Source organism: Rattus norvegicus, chromosome 13, assembly GCF_036323735.1.
Source record: "Rattus norvegicus strain BN/NHsdMcwi chromosome 13, GRCr8, whole genome shotgun sequence".
Taxonomy (NCBI): Eukaryota; Metazoa; Chordata; class Mammalia; order Rodentia; family Muridae; genus Rattus; species Rattus norvegicus.
Window position 1 is genome coordinate 54,111,163 of NC_086031.1, and position 17,819 is coordinate 54,128,981.

At 37.2% G+C, this 17,819-nt stretch overlaps 1 protein-coding gene across 1 annotated transcript in view; it reads right to left on the bottom strand.

Moving 5' to 3' along the window:
• Positions 1-17,819, bottom strand: part of Cfh (complement factor H) — a 101,445-nt gene that overhangs the window by 48,084 nt on the left and 35,542 nt on the right. Inside the window, exons 7-9 of the mRNA NM_130409.2 lie at positions 16,847-17,020; positions 2,868-3,062; positions 2,328-2,504 (exon numbers count right to left, since the gene is read on the bottom strand). Coding sequence (NP_569093.2) covers positions 2,328-2,504; positions 2,868-3,062; positions 16,847-17,020 — 546 coding nt within the window. The remainder of the gene's footprint in view (positions 1-2,327; positions 2,505-2,867; positions 3,063-16,846; positions 17,021-17,819) is intronic.

Consider the following 17,819-nt stretch of genomic DNA (forward strand, 5'->3'; position numbering starts at 1 on the left):
TTAAATCAGGAACAGATAAACCATCTAAACAACCCCATAACTCCTAAAGAAATAGAAGCAGTTATTAAAGGTCTCCTAAGAAAAAAAGGGCCCAGGACCAGATGAGTTAGGTGCAGAATTCTATCAGACCTTCATAGAAGACCTCATATTCACACTTTCCAAGCTATTCCACAAAAGAGAAACAGGGCACTACCGAATTCCTTCTATGAAGTCACAATTACACTAATACCTAAACCACAGAAAGACCCAACAAAGAAAGACAACTTCAGACCAATTTCCCTTATGAATATTGATGCAAAAATACTCAATAAAATTCTTGTCAATAGAATCCAAGAACACATCAAAATAATCGTCCCTCATGATCAAGTAGGCATCATCTCAGGGATGCAGGGATGGTTCAAAATACAGAAATTCATCAACGTAATCCTCTATATTAACAAACTCAAAGAAAAAAACCATGTGATCATTTCATTAGATGCTGAGAAAGCATTTGACAAAATTCAACACCCCTTCATGATAGAAGCCGTAGAAAGATCAGGAATTCAAGGCCGATACCCAAACATATTAAAAGCAATATACAGCAAACCAGTAGCCAACATCAAACTATATGGAGAGAAACTTGAAGCAATCCCACTAAAATCAGGGACTAGACAAGGCTGCCCACTCTCTCCCTACTTATTCAATATAGTACTCAAAGTTTTGGTCAGAGCAATCAAACAACAAAAGGTCAATGGGATACAAATTGGAAAGGAAGAGTCAAAATATCACTATTTGCAGATGATATAATACTATCCTTAAGTGACCCCAAAAGTTCCATCAGCAAACTACTAAGCATGATAACTTCAGCAAATTGGCTGGGTATAAATTTAACTCAAATAAATTAGTACCCTTCCTCTACTCAAAGGATAACCAGGCTGAAAAAGAAATTAGGGAAATGACACCCTTCACAATGGTCACAAGTTACGTACAATACCTTGTTGTGACTCTACTCAAACAAGTGAAAGATCTTACAATTACTTCAAGTCTCTGAAGAAAGAAATCAAAGATCTCAGAAGATGGAGAACCTTCCCATGCTTGTGGTTTGGGGGGATTAATACAGTAAAAATGGCCATTTTGCCAAAAGCAATCTACAAATTCAATGCAATCCCTATCAAAATCCCAACTAAATTCTTCATAGACATAGAAAGAGCAATTTGCAAATTCATTTGGACTAACAAAAAAATCCAAGATAGTGAAAACTATCCTCAATAATAAAAAAGGTTCTTTGGTAATCTCATCCATGACCTCAAGCTGTTTTACAGAGCAATAATGATACAGAGACAAGCAAGTAGATCATTGGAGTAGAATTGAAGACCCAAAAATGAACTCACACACCTGTGGTCACTTAATATTTGACAAAGGAACTAAAATCATTCAGTGGAATCACCAGATGGTGCTGGTTATCCTGGAGGTCAGCATGTAGAAGAACGCAAATCGACCCATTTTCATCACCCTGCAAAAATCCTTAAGTCAAAGTTAGTCAAGAACCTCCACATGAAGCTAGATACTCTCGAACTAATAGAAGAAAATTTGTAGGAAGAGATATTGAGACCAAGTTTGGAGCAGACACTGAAGGAATGGACATTCAGAGCCTGATCCACCTGGGGATCCAACAAATAAACATAGACATATACATATATACTTATGCATACTACACCTGTATATATACATATATATATATATAAACACACATGCATACTAAACCTAGACAATATTGATGGAGCCAAGAAGTGCATGCTGACAGGAACATGATATAGTTGTCTCCTGAGAGGCTCAACCAGAGTGTGACAAATACAGAGGAGAATGCTAGCAGCCAACCATTGAACTGAGAATGGGGTCCTCACTGGAGGAATTAGAGGAAGGATTGAAGGAGCTGAAGGGTCTTAAAACCCCATAAGAACAACACTACCAACCAACCAGAGTTCCCAAGGTCTAAACAACTGCCCAAAGAGGACATTTGGACAGACTCATGGCTCCAGATGCATATGTAGCTGTATATAACAAGGATGGCTTTGTTGGGCACCAATGAGGGGAGAAGTCCTTGGTTTTGCTAAGGCTGGGCCCTCCAGTGTAGGGGAATGTCAGGGTAGGGAAGTGGGAAAGGATGGGTTCTTGGGGAAGGGGAACACCCTCAAAGAAGTGTGAGGGGGATTGGATAGGGGGCTTATGTATGGGAAACCAGGAAAAAGAATAACATTTGAAATGTACATAAAAATTAGCCAATAAAAACAAATACAGATGGGACAGAGAGTCACGATCTTCTTGCGATCTAAGTATTAGTTACTTACTGATACGGACGCATTTGGGAGGAGGGGACCAGCCATTTTCTGTACATAATATTGTATCTTGACCATTTGGAAGACTATAGCCACTGTGACACTGGACTTTTGCAGACTGACCCTCTATATATCTTCTTTGCCAGTATAAAGATTCTCCATATTCCACATAATGGAAAATACATTGCCCTAAGAAACATAATAATTAAAAATTAAAAAAATAAAATCTTTAATTTGTTTAAAAATAAACTAAGATAAATGTTATCTTTAAAACTGTTTAATGAGTATGCACATCATTCAAAAATAAAATTAATAACAAACATTTAAGAGAATAGCATTTATCTTTCGTTTGTAAAAATAAAATATGCAAGTGATAAAGATATTTCCATAGTCCCTATTGCATGTTTCATGAAGAAACATTTCATAACAGAAACTAGCCATTTTGCTCACAAATTCTTTTGTTGGTCTTATTTTTGTTATGAATAACTTAATTATGTATGTGCTCTCTCTTTAAAAGAATCAACATAGTTAACTATAAAGGCATTGGCTTACTGAGGCATGGAACTTCAGGCTCCCACCCATTTACTGTGCAACGAAGGTAGTCCCAGTATGACTGTGAAGGCGTTGTAAACCCGTTGTCACAGTAATAGCTGTACTCCTTTCCTATAGGTACTGGGAAGTAGGGTCTCCGGCTTTCTTCATAATACAGACGTCCATGTTTGAATTGTGGAAAATCACAAGGTTTCACTTGAAAGAAAAAAATAATAAAATAAAACAACCATAAAACACTCATATCAGAGGAAAAAAAACTCTTGATCAGTAAATTACTTTAAACTAATCAAAATAACAGAATGACAGAACAGTGAATGTGTGGGATAAGAAAATAAAACAAAAGACAACAGTGGTTTGTGAGGATGTCTTTCAACATGAAGTCAAGTTGTAGCTGATACTCCACCAGATAATTGGATTGGAGATACTTGTTAATATTCAATATAATTTCTTATTTATAATTTTCACTGAAACTAAAATATAGTATGAACATGGAACGATATGGAGCTATTTTTGTACCTTTGTATTGAAATGCCATATTGTTCATTATATTAAGTTTATATGTAATATATGATTACTTTATTACATGTAATTATTTGTGATTACTATTTATCATTTGTACTTTAGTATGAGAATAATATCCCTTTTATATTAAGTATGATTCTGCTTCAAGGAACCTCATGCAATACATTAAAAGTTATTTCAACAAATACATAAAAAATCAAACAAATTTCCTCAAGCTTCCTCATTCATTTTAGTTTTTGTTTTATTAAATATTTCAAGAGTTTTTTTACACATTTTTACATGGTTTAAAAATTGTTCTTCTTTAACAATTTTAAGAATCACACTTCTCATAGGACATCAATAAGTCAAATTAGCTCACTGAGATTTTGTTTTGAAAAGTAATGAAAGAAAGCATGGTTCAGAGTAGGAGTATCATTATTACCACAGACCTCAGACTTTTACCTATTCTTCATTCTCCAGTGGGCACAGGTTTACTCCGTTATACATGGTTCTTGAAGCAAACATAATACTCCTTAAAGTAACAGACACCTGAGGTGGTCAGTACCTAAGTGAGCTTTGTTTAACATCTTACACTTTCCAGATGCAGGTCGTGGCTGCATCAGCAGTGATTCCTGGACCATACATCACAGTGTTGATGCACTCTACTCAGACTGCTGATCAATATATTGACCAGTTTTACAACTGTTCTAAATATTATGAACACAGCGCAAGATATTCCAGTTTTTACTGATCTTCAATCCCAAGATCTTCTAATTTTTATTGATAAATCTCATCCTACTACATCTTCAACATGACACAAAAGATTAATTTCTAGAATCACTTCTAACACAGATTCACAATCACCATCTTCTGAATTGTGCCAGTTATCATTTTACAATGCATTTTCTCCCAAATAGTAAAAGATTTGATGAAAGTGGTGAGTAATTAAACATCCCTTAGGAGTGAGTACTAAAGATTTTAAGTAGAAAAAGTTATTTAATGACATTACAGAGAGATTAATCATTTTTATCTTATCCAGGAAGTATCAGAAAGTTCAGTGTAGAATAAACGAAATTCATATATATTTAAGTTACAAGCAGCCCAGATATATTTGGGTAAATCTACATTGGGGAAACTCAAACATAGTTGGGTTTGTGACTCATTGCGCTACACAGATCCCAGGCTTGTATTTGTAAACCTACTTAAAAGCCCATGGCAAGGATGTCATAAGATCTGAGTGCAGACACACATATTAATTCTGCTATTAAAATACATTGACTTAACACTGAGCAACCTTATAAGTAACTATGTTTATATTCATAGCTAATAACACTGTCAACATCAGAGAAGACTCTTTTTTCTGGTAAATTATAATAAAACTATAGATGTAGTAATACACAAGGTACTAGAAATAGTGAGTGTATTGTGAAGTGTTAAACAAAACAGGAGCACTATCCCCTACAAGCAACCTGTGAATGAAGGAGCACATAGGTTCTAAGAGCTAGAGTGATTAAGACTATGATATCTTCTGAACAAAAACATTATCATTAAAATCACAAACTCTCAACAATTACAGACACCTCTTAAGAATGGGCCCTCATATCCAGGCATGACTGTAGTAAGATCATAGGGAACCTTGGCCCTCACCTTGGAACTATTTTACGCTAATAGATTCAGAAACATAGGGAGTCAGTGCTTTCAGGTATATACCCACTCGTGAGTAAATCAGGTTCGAAAATACAGCTCCAATTCAAGTGGTCCACATATTTCCTGAGTTAAGCCAAATGCATCATACAAAAACACTCAAAATTATGATTCTGGGGAAAGGACAGATATGGATGATGTGTTGTTTATCGAGTTGGAGCAATGTGAAAGATAAAATATTCAGAATGTATTGTGGTGTACTAGAAGCCAGAGATCTTGAACCAAAGAAATGACTAAATGCGATGAATATCTGCAAGTAAAGCTGTTTGGACAAAAGAGATTTTTGTCCCTGTGTGACACACTGCAATGCCTATAGCTACCTTGACAAGATGTCTATTTGTTTGTTGGTTTGTTTTTATTTGTTTTGTTTTGGGGGAACATTTACAAGGGAAAAGAGTAGATATGGAAGAATGGAAAGAAGAATGGGATCAGGTGCTTGTGAAACTTACAAGGAATAAATTTTAGAAGGCCCAGAAAATATTTTCAACAAAATAATAAAAGAAAAAGGTCCTAAAGAAGGAGATGCGTATAAAAGCACAAGAAGCTTATAGAACACCAACTAGATGGAAAAAGAAAATGAAGTCCTGTCAAAACAGTAATCAAAATACTAAATATTCAAAACAAATAATGATTAGTGAAAGATGTGAAAGGAAAAAAGCAAGTGAAATACAAAGGCAAAGCTATCAGAATATAGTTGACTTCTTAGTGAAAACTCTGAAAGCAAGAAGGGCCTGGGCATTCTGAACAATCACAGTTGCATCCTGACTGAAGTAGTCAGCAAAATACTCAATAAGAGTAGGAGAAAACACGATATACCATGAGAAAGCCAAGTTTAAACAATATCTATCCACAGCCAAGCCCTACAAAAAAAATTACTAGAAAGAAAATTCCAACCCAAGGAGATCAACTACACCCAAGAAATAAATAACTTGTACCCTAACACAAAAAGATCATCTACACCACAGGCAATAAACAATCTCATATGAGCAAAAAAAGACATACACACACACACACACACACACACACACACACACTCAAACACAAACACTGCCACCACCACCATCAAAATAATAGGAATGAACAATCATTAGTCATTGATAGCTCTCAGTATCAATGGATTCAATTCTCCAATAAAAATGGCACAGGTTTCACAAAATGGATGTGAGAACAGTATCCACCCTTCTTCTGCATACAGGAAATATACCTCAACATCAGAAGTGGATATTACTTAATAATAAAAGGCTAGAAAAGATTTCCCTAGCAAATGGACCAAAGAATCAAGATCATGTAGCCATTCCAATATTTAACAAAATATTATTCAAACCAATTAATCATTAGTGGTACAAAGGAAACGTCATACTAATCAAAAAGAATATTTCATGAGTATAACCTCTCAGTTCTGAACATCTGCCCCAAATGCAAGGGAAACCGCAATCATAAAAATCATAAAACAAACTAACTAACAAAAATATTTCATAACATATCTTGAACACCATACATTAATAGTGGAAGACTTCCATACCCCACTCTTACCAATGGACATGTCATCCAAACAAAAAAGGAACAGAAAAATGGAACTGGAAGACATTATGAATCAAATGGACTTAACAGAAATCTATAAAACATTTCACCCAAAGACAAAAGAATACACCTTTGTCTCAACATCTCACAGTACTTTATCTAAAACTGACCATATACTCCGTCACAAAGCGAGTCTCAACAGATACAAGAAAAATGAAATAACCCCCTGTATTTTTTCAGAATACATGGATTAAAGCTGAGCTTGAACAATAACATAAACTCCATAAACTCATGGAAACTGAACAGTTCTTTACTGAACGACCACTGGGTCAAGGAAGAAATAAAGAATTTAAGGCTTCTAGTATTCAATGAAAATGAAGGCACAACATACCAAACGTATGGGACACAATAAAAGTGGTGTTAAGAAGAAACTACATAGCACTAAGTGCCTTCATAAAGAAATTAGAGAGATCTTATACTCGTGACTTAACAGCACACCTGAAAGCTCTGGAAGAGGAGTAGAGAGCAGGAAATAAACCAACTTGGGGCTAAGAAACATTATAAGGCTAAGATCAATAAAATAGAAACAAAGAGAACAATACAAAGAATCTATGAAAAGAAGAGTTGGTCTTTTGAGAAAATCTACAGGATAGACAAACCCTTAGCCAAACTAACTGAAAGACAGATTAAATATAAAAACTAACAAAGTCAGTAATGAAAACAGGGACATAACCCTACAAAGGTTTTGGGACACCAAACCAGACATAAAACCTTCAACCTACAATTTGTCTCACCTGTATGATGTGCTGGGGTGAAGGTGGCACAGAAATTGTGAAAGTGACTAACTAATGACAGGTACAGCTTGAAACCCATGCCTGACACTGACTTGAGGACCAGAAACCAGAGGCTGTACGGCCCAGAGACCTAGAATAGAACCAACCATGACTGGCAAAGAAAAAAAAGTCAATTCAATGATGCCTAATGATACTCTGCTGTACTTATAGATTGGTGCCTAGCCCAGTCATCATAGGAGAGGCTCTACTCCACAACTAATAGAAACAGATGCAGAGATTCAAACTGTTTTAGGACTTTTGGTAACACTGTGAAATCCAAGATTGTGTTGTTTACAAGAAAAACCTGTTTTTAGCTGTGGTGTGGCGCAGCCTCAGCATATACCTTTAATCCTTCTGGCTGGAATACAGACAAGTCCTTAGTAACACTACAAAGGGCTTTAATCCAAAACAATGAAGGTAAAGTTATTTTGTAGAAGGAATCACCCTTGTTTGAAAGAGATGTTAAATCAGAGAAAGATTTAACAGAATAAGATATGCCCAACTCTCATGAGAACAGAGAGAAAGAGGCTACCTCTTTACGAGAGGGCAGCACAGAGAAAGAGGTGAGGGAGGGGCAGTTTTACCAGTACAAGCTGCAGAGAGAGAACAAGCTAGTCACAAGTAAAGGTAAGAGAAGCCAGAGAATAAGAAGGAGTCGGAGGATTAAAACAGATTGCCAGGGTTAATCTGAGGCCAAGCATAGCACCAAGTCAAAGGCTGAAAAAGAAGTCAGTTTGAAACAGTTTGCAGAGGAGTTTAAGCCAGAACAGTTGAGCTGAACAAGCCAGCCAGAGTTCAGAAAGAAATAGGACGATGTGATCTTATTCACAAGTAAGTTTCAAAAACTGTAAACATTCTTGACCTAGATAAGATTATACAGAGGCTAGAGAAAGATTAAAGAACTAGGCCTAGGTTAGCAGAGGCTTTGAAGCAATTACTCAGGAGAAGAAAAGGTACTTTTCCACTGACCTTTAGTTTAGAGTTTGGGGAATCCTGTTGAAGTTAGAGAAGAAAGATTATAGGAGCAGAGCAGCCAAGGACACCACAAGAAAACTCACAGAGTCAACTCACCTGGACTCAGGGTTTTACTGAGATTCAACTGACAATCAGAGAGCCTGGATCTAACCTTGACCCTCTGTATATTTGTTATAGTTGTGAAGCCTGGTGTTTTGTGGAATTCCTAACAGAGAGAGTTGCAGTTGTTCCTGATTCTTTTGCCTATTTTGGGGACCCTTGTCCTCATACTGGGGTGCCTTGTACTGACACATTGAAATCTGATATGGAATAATCAGTTGATTTCCCTGAGGGTCCCCCTATTTTCTGAAGGGAAATAAAGGAGGAGTGGATGGGGAGGAATGAGGTTGAGGGGATGGAGGAGTTGGGACATTAAGGGAAAAGAAACTGCAATCAGGATGTAATATATGAGAGAATAAATTTTATAAAAAACAACCTAATGACAAAAACAAATAATAAATAAATAAATAGGACCAATAAAAGTAAGAAAAATAATTTGTAAGAAATCTAAATTTTAATATTTTTAAAAATTCAATTTTTATACAATTACTATATTTATCAATACTATTTCTTAGTGTAAATAGCTTCTTTCATTCTTTTGAGTTGGATATTATAGATTTCCTAGAATTTCACCTTAGTTAAAAGCTTGGTTTGTCATTGCTGGTGCTATTAGGAAGGTTATAAATTTCAGAATTTCTGGACACAGTGAAATAAATTAGGTCATTGGGACTATGCCTTTGAAGGGGATATTGAGATCTTGGTCATTCTCTTATATCTCTACTTGCTGGTGGTCATAAGCCAAGCAGCTTAGACTTACCACTCATTCCCTAACATAAATAACCTCCTAGTAACAGGATGAAAATGACAGAACAACTTGACCATGAATTCAAGTCAGCAAAACAAAATAAATTCTTCTTCTAAGTAGTTAATTCAGTAATATTAACATCACAACAGAAAGATGAGTAGGAAGAGATCCTTGGCTGCTTATCTGTCATACACTTTATTCCTTAGGGGATATCAGGGTTACGTATGATAAACATTTAACATAGACTGTTAGATAAAAGAAAAATATATGGATGTAGATAGACAAAAATCTGAAAAGAATGGAATATTCCAGGAATTAAATATTCTTGACTCAAATAACACTGTGGTATGCATGTGTTGAGAAGCCACCGACATCATTCAAAGCAACTCTCTACAGATAAACATAATTTCCTTCTTCATATGCATATTGAACCCAGTATACAAGAAACAGCCATAGCAAAAACATTGTATGGTATAGGTAGGTTATGGATGGATTCTAGGCCCCCCAATGTCTCTTTGATCAGTAACTCTAAGGCAAGAATCAATTTTGTGAATCAATCTATCCACAGGCTTATCTGATAAGGAATTGAACCCTCTTGCCAAATCCTAGTGAATGTGGTATGTTGAACATATGGCCTACAGCCCAGCAAAGTCTCCTGATGACTAAGAGCCAAGACAATGTCTGACAGCACCACACTCATGCAGCCAGCAGCCAAGTTATCTTCAAATGTGGCTAACAAAAATGGAGGGATGACAAAGGTTTGCTATGAGGCAAATACTATTGAAGGATATTTACTATGATGTAAATAAATAAGTAAAATCAGTTCTTACCTGACAATATTCTTACCTATTAATTTCATACAATTCTTAGAAAATGTTTAGTTAAAAAGTGTACAGATGAAAACCCGCGGATCCCTGCCCGCAGCAGCTCGCTGCTCCCAAACCCCATGGGAGAGAGACCTCACCACCTGGACAGGTGGGCACTCCTGAGACTGCAGAGCAGAAGAGACCACCAACGCTGCCCACCCTTAACCCACATCCCTGGCCCAAGAGGAAACTGTATACGGCCTCTGCGTTCCCTTGGATAAGGGCACAGCAGCAGCAGGTCCCCTGCGTCTAAGACACCACCAGAACCTGAAGGAACCGACCAGATAAACAGTTCTCTGCACCCAAATCCCATGGGAGGGAGAGCTAAACCTTCAGAGAGGCAGACATGCCTGGGAAACCAGAAGAGACTGCACTCTGCCCACATTACTGATTCCAGAGGAAAACACCAAACGCCATCTGGAACCCTGGTGCACGGAAACTCCTGTAAAGGGCGGCGCAGATCTTCCTGGTTGCTGCCGCTGCAGAGAGCCCCTGGACAGCACCCCACGAGCAAACCTGAGCCTCGGGACCACAGGTAAGACCAAATTTTCTGCTGCAAGAAAGCTGCCTGGTGAACTCAAGACACAGGCCCACAGGAACAGCTGAAGACCTGTAGAGAGGAAAAACTACACGCCCGAAAGCAGAACACTCTGTTCCCATAACTGGCTGAAAGAAAACAGGAAAACAGGTCTACAGCACCCCTGACACACAGGCTTATAGGACAGTCTAGCCACTGTCAGAAATAGCAGAACAAAGTAACACTAGAGATAATCGGATGGCGAGAGGCAAACGCAGGAATCCAAGCAACAGAAACCAAGACCACATGGCATCATCAGAGCCCAATTCTCCCACCAAAGCAAACATGGAATATCCAAACACACCAGAAAAGGAAGATCTAGTTTCAAAATCTTATTTGATCATGATGCTGGAGGACTTCAAGAAAGACGTGAAGAACTCCTTTAGAGAAATGGAGGAAAACATAAATAACCAAGTAGAAGCATACAGAGAGGAATCACAAAAATCCCTGAAAGAATTCCAGGAAAACGCAGTCAAACAGTTGAAGGAATTAAAAATGGAAATAGAAGCAATCAAGAAAGAACACATGGAAACAACCCTGGATATAGAAAAACAAAAGAAGAGACAAGGAGCCGTAGATACGAGCTTCACCAACAGAATACAAGAGATAGAAGAGAGAATCTCAGGAGCAGAAGATTCCATAGAAATCATCGACTCAACTGTCAAAGATAATGTAAAGCAGAAAAAGTTACTGGTCCAAAACATACAGGAAATCCAGGACTCAATGAGAAGATCAAACCTAAGGATAATAGGTATAGAAGAGAGTGAAGACTCCCAGCTCAAAGGACCAGTAAATATCTTCAACAAAATCATAGAAGAAAACTTCCCTAACCTAAAGAAAGAGATACCCATAGGCATACAAGAAGCCTACAGAACTCCAAATAGATTGGACCAGAAAAGAAACACCCCCCGTCACATAATAGTCAAAACACCAAACGCACAAAATAAAGAAAGAATATTAAAAGCAGTAAGGGAAAAAGGTCAAGTAACATATAAAAGGAGACCTATCAGAATCACACCAGACTTTTCGCCAGAGACTATGAAAGTCAGAAGATCCTGGACAGATGTCATACAGACCCTAAGAGAACACAAATGCCAGCCCAGGTTACTGTATCCTGCAAAACACTCAATTAACATAGATGGAGAAACCAAGATATTCCACGACAAAACCAAATTTACACAATATCTTTCTACATATCCAGCACTACAAAGAATAATAAATGGTAAAGCCCAACATAAGGAGGCAAACTCTACACTAGAAGAAGCAAGAAACTAATTGTCTTGGCAACAAAACAAAGAGAAGAAAAGCACACAAACATAACCTCATATCAAAATATGAATATAACAGGAAGCAATAATCACTATTGCTTAATATCTCTCAACATCAATGGCCTCAACTCCCCAATAAAAAGACATAGATTAACAAACTGGATACGCAACGAGGACCCTGCATTCTGCTGCCTACGGGAAACACACCTCAGAGACAAAGACAGACATTACCTCAGAGTGAAAGGCTGGAAAAAAACTTTGCAAGCAAATGGTCGGAAGAAGCAAGCTGGAGTAGCCATTCTAATATCAAATAAAATCAATTTCCAACTAAAAGTCATCAAAAAAGATAAGGAAGGACACTTCATATTCAACAAAGGAAAAATCCACTAAGATGAACTCTCAATCCTACATATATGCCCCAAATACAAGGGCACCTAAAACGTAAAAGAAACCTTAGTAAAGCTCAAAACACACATTGCACCTCACACAATAATAGTAGGAGATTTCAACACCCCACTCTCATCAATGGACAGATCATGGAAACAGAAATTAAACAGAGACGTAGACAGACTATGAAAAGTCATGAGCCAAATGGACTTAACAGATATTTATAGAACATTCTATCCTAAAGCAAAAGGATATACATTCTTCTCAGCTCCTCATGGTACTTTCTCCAAAATTGACCATTTAAAAACGGGTCAAAAAACGGGCCTCAACAGGTACAGAAAGATAGAAATAATCCCATGCGTGCTATCAGACCGCAACGGCCTAAAGCTGTCTTCAATAACAATAAGGGAAAAACGCCCACATATATGTGGAAGTTGCACATTGCTCTACTCAACGATAACCTGGTCAAGGAAGAAATAAAGAAAGAAATTAAAGACTTTTTAGAATTTAATGAAAATGAAGGTACAACATACCCAACCTTATGGGACACAATGAAAGCTGAGCTAAGAGGAAAACTCATAGCTCTGAGTGCCTGCAGAAAGAAACAGGAAAGAGCATATGTAAGCAGCTTGACAGCACACCTAAAAGCTCTAGAACAAAAAGAAGCAAATACACCCAGGAGGAGTAGAAGGCAGGAAATAATCAAACTCAGAGCTGAAATCAACAAAGTAGAAACAAAAAGGACCATAGAAAGAATCAACAGAACCAAAAGTTGGTTTTTTGAGAAAATCAACAAGATAGATAAACCATTAGCCAGACTAATGAGAGGACACAGAGAGTGTGTCCAAATTAACAAAATCAGAAATGAAAAAGGAGACTTAACTACAGATTCAGAGGAAATACAAAAAATCATCAGATCTTACTATAAAAGCATATATTCAACAAAACTTGAAAATCTGCAGGAAATGGACAATTTCCTAGACAGATACCAGGTACCGAAGTTAAATCAGGAACAGATAAACCAGTTAAACAACCCCATAACTCCTAAGGAAATAGAAGCAGTCATTAAAGGTCTCCCAACCAAAAAGAGCACAGGTCCAGACGGGTTTAGTGCAGAATTCTATCAGACCTTCATAGAAGACCTCATATGCTATCCAAATTGTTCCACAAAATTGAAACAAATGGAGTGCTACTGAATTCGTTCTATGAAGCCACAATTATTCTTATACCTAAACCACCCAAAGACCCAACAAAGAAAGAGAACTTCAGACCAATTTCCCTTATAAATATCAATGCAAAAATACTCAAAAAATTCTGGCAAACCGAATCCAAAAGCACATCAAAACAATCATCCACCATGATCAAGTAGGCTTCATCCCAGGCATGCAGGGATGGTTTAATATACGGAAAATTATCAACGTAATCCAATATATAAACAAAGTGAAAGAACAAAACCACATGATCATTTCATTAGATGCTGAGAAAGCATTTGACAAAATTCAACACCCCTTCATGATAAAAGTCCTGGAAAGAATAGGAATTCAAGGCCCATACCTAAATACAGTAAAAGCCATATACAGCAAACCAGTTGCTAACATTAAACTAAATGGAGAGAAACGTGAAGCAATCCCACTAAAATCAGGGACTAGACAAAGCTGCCCACTCTCTCACTACTTATTCAATATAGTTCTTGAAGTTCTAGCCAGAGCAATCAGACAACAAAAGGAGGTCAAAGGGACACAGATTGGAAAAGAAGAAGTCAAAATATCACTATGTGCAGATGATATGATATATATTTAAGTGATCCCAAAAGTTCCACCAGAGAACTACTAAAGCTGATAAACAACTTCAGCAAAGTGGCTGGGTATAAAATTAACTCATATAAATCAGTAGCCTTCCTCTACACAAAAGAGAAACAAGCCGAGAAAGAAACTAGGGAAATGACACCCTTCATAATAGACCCAAATAATATAAAGTACCTCAGTGTGACTTTAACCAAACAAGTAAAAGATCTGTGCAATAAGAACTTCAAGACTCTGAAGAAAGAAATTGAAGAAGACCTCAGAAGATGGAAAGATCTCCCATGCTCATGGGTTGGCAGGATTAATATAGTAAAAACGGCCATTTTACCAAAAGCAATCTATAGATTCAATGCAATCCCCATCAAAATACCAATCCAATTCTTCAAAGAGTTAGACAGAACAATTTGCAAATTCATCTGGAATAACAAAAAACCCAGGATAGCTAAAGCTATCCTCAACAATAAAAGGACTTCAGGGGGAATCACTATCCCTGAACTCAAGCAGTATTACAGAGCAATAGTGATAAAAACAGCATGGTATTGGTACAGAGACAGACAGATAGACCAATGGAATAGAATTGAAGACCCAGAAATGAACCCACACACCTATGGGCACTTAATTTTTGACATAGGAGCCAAAACCATCCAATGGAAAAAAGATAGCCTTTTCAGCAAACGGTGCTGGTTCAACTGGAGGTCAACATGTAGAAGAATGCAGATCGATCCATGCTTATCACTCTGTACAAGCTTAAGTCCAAGTGGATCAAGGACCTCCACATCAAACCAGATACACTCAAACCTAATAGAAGAAAAAGTTGGGAAGAATCTCGAACACATGCGCACTGGAAAAAATTTCCTGAACAAAACACCAATGGCTTATGCTCTAAGATCAAGAATCAACCAATGGGATCACATAAAACTGCAAAGCTTCTGTAAGGCAAAGGACACTGTGGTTAGGACAAAACGACAACCAACAGATTGGGAAAAGATCTTTACCAATCCTACAACAGATAGAGGGCTTATATCCAAAATATACAAAGAACTCAAGAAGTTAGACCGCAGGGAGACAAATAACCCTATTAAAAAATGGGGTTCAGAGCTAAACAAAGAATTCACAGCTGAGGAATGCCGAATGGCTGAGAAACACCTAAAGAAATGTTCAACATCTTTAGTCATAAGGGAAATGCAAATCAAAACAACCCTGAGATTTCACCTCACTCCAGTGAGAATGGCTAAGATCAAAAACTCAGGTGACAGCAAATGATGGCAAGGATGTGGAGAAAGAGGAATACTCCTGCATTGATGGTGGGATTGCAGACTGGTACAACCATTCTGGAAATCAATCTGGAGGTTCCTCAGAAAATTGGACATTGAACTGCCTGAGGATCCAGCTATACCTCTCTTGGGCATATACCCAAAAGATGCCCCAACATATAAAAAAGACACGTGCTCCACTATGTTCATAGCAGCCTTATTTATAATAGCCAGAAGCTGGAAAGAACCCAGATGCCCTTCAACAGAGGAATGGATACAGAAAATGTGGTACATCTACACAATGGAATATTACTCAGCTATCAAAAACAATGACTTTATGAAATTCATAGACAAATGGAGGGAACTGGAAAATATCATCCTGAGTGAGGTAACCCAATCACAGAAAACACACATGGTATGCACTCATTGATAAGTGGCTATTAGCCCAAATGCTTGAATTACCCTAGATGCCTAGAACAAATGAAACTCAAGACGGATGATCAAAATGTGAATGCTTCACTCCTTCTTTAAAAGGGGAACAAGAATACCCTTGGCAGGGAATAGAGAGGCAAAGATTAAAACAGACACAGAAGGAACACCCATTCAGAGCCTGCCCCACATGTGGCCCATACATATACAACCATCCAATTAGACAAGAAGCAAAGAAGTGCAGGCAGACAAGAGCCGGATATAGATCTCTCCTGAGAGACACAGCCAGAATACAGCAAATACAGAGGCAAATGCCTGCAGCAAACCACTGAACTGAGAACGGGACCCCCGTTGAAGGAATCAGAGAAAGAACTGGCAAGCTTGAAGGGGCTCGAGACCTCTTATGAACAACAATGCCAAGCAACCAGAGCTTCCAGGGACTAAGCCACTACCTAAAGACTATACATGGACTGACCCTGAACTCTGACCTCATGGGTAGCATTGAATATCCTAGAAAGAGCACCAGTGGAAGGGGAAGCCCTGGGTCCTGCTAAGACTGAACCCCCAGTGAACTAGATTGTTGGGGGGAGGGCGGCAATGGGGGGAGGGTGGGGAGGGGAACACCCATAAAGAAGGGGAGGTGGAGGGGTTAGGGTGATGTTGGCCCGGAAACCGGGAAAGGGAATAGCACTCGAAATGTAAATAAGAAATACTCAAGTTAATAAAAAAAAAATAAATGAAAAAAAAGAAAAAAAATGTACAGATGCCTATATATTTAAGTAGAAGTAAATTAAAAATTTTAGTTTTCTATAATGTATTTTAAATATTACTTGCAATTTTAAATTTTAATATTAAAATATAATATTATGTTAATTTTTCTTGACTTTTAAAAGTAGAATATTTTTAAGTGTTGTACATAGATAAAAAATTAAATATTTGCTATTACTATATTTTCTTCTATGCATGCTTATTAGTCTAATTTCAGGATCATGGAGATTAAAGATATAAGTGAAGCTTACAGCTACATCTTGGAGCAGGGATCCAGCCAGTAATTGTACACTTTGAAACAGGTGATCGGGTTGCAGGATAGAAGCCATTTTTACATTCATATCTGATTTCATCATCAATTCTGTGTTTAATCCTGTGAGGTGTGTAGATACCATTTGGAATATATGGAGTCAAACATGTCATTTCTGAAAAGAATCAGATATAAGTAATGAGAAATATTTAATCTCATTTAGGTTAAGAATATTAAAACTAAATGGCAGACACCAGTTATTTGTACTGATAACTATATAATAGACATTGAAAAGAATGCATCTTCATAGGCTAGGCATATCAGTCAGACTTCTTCTCTCTCCTCCTGGTGTATGTGTGCCTCTCTGGTACTAATTCTCTCTTGATGCTGTCCCATATAGTACCTTATGCTTCTAAAGATGATAATAACTTCATCATACAGACCTTCAGTGCAAGAAACATGTTTCCATCCAGTTTCTATTTCTTTCATTGAAATTGCTGGCCTTGATTCTCATTTGAGCCTATTTATTAATATTCACAGGTCCTTAATTCTAAATATTCATGAAGATTTTACACCTCTTTCTCTTTGAATTGAACATGTCCTCTGACTTATTTGGGAAAATCTACTGAACAAGGAAGAAACATAGTGTAATTTTTGACTTTCAAAATCATGAATCTAACCTTCACAAACACCAAGCCATTTCTCAAATGTACATTTTATGTCTTATGTGCCTTAAATCATCTTAACCCAGATCTTCTAATTGATACCATTGCTACATTTAAAAAATTATTTTTAAGTAGCTACAGTTTCTGCACAAATAACTTTTTTGCCTTATAGTTGGTTTTTATGAGCATGTATTCTTCACTAGTGTTCTTTTTTCTTCTGTCCTTTATGGCACTCAAGATAACCTCCATAATTAAAGTCTGGCTCTTATGCTAATAATTCTGTAGTTTTAATCAAAATCCATATAGGTA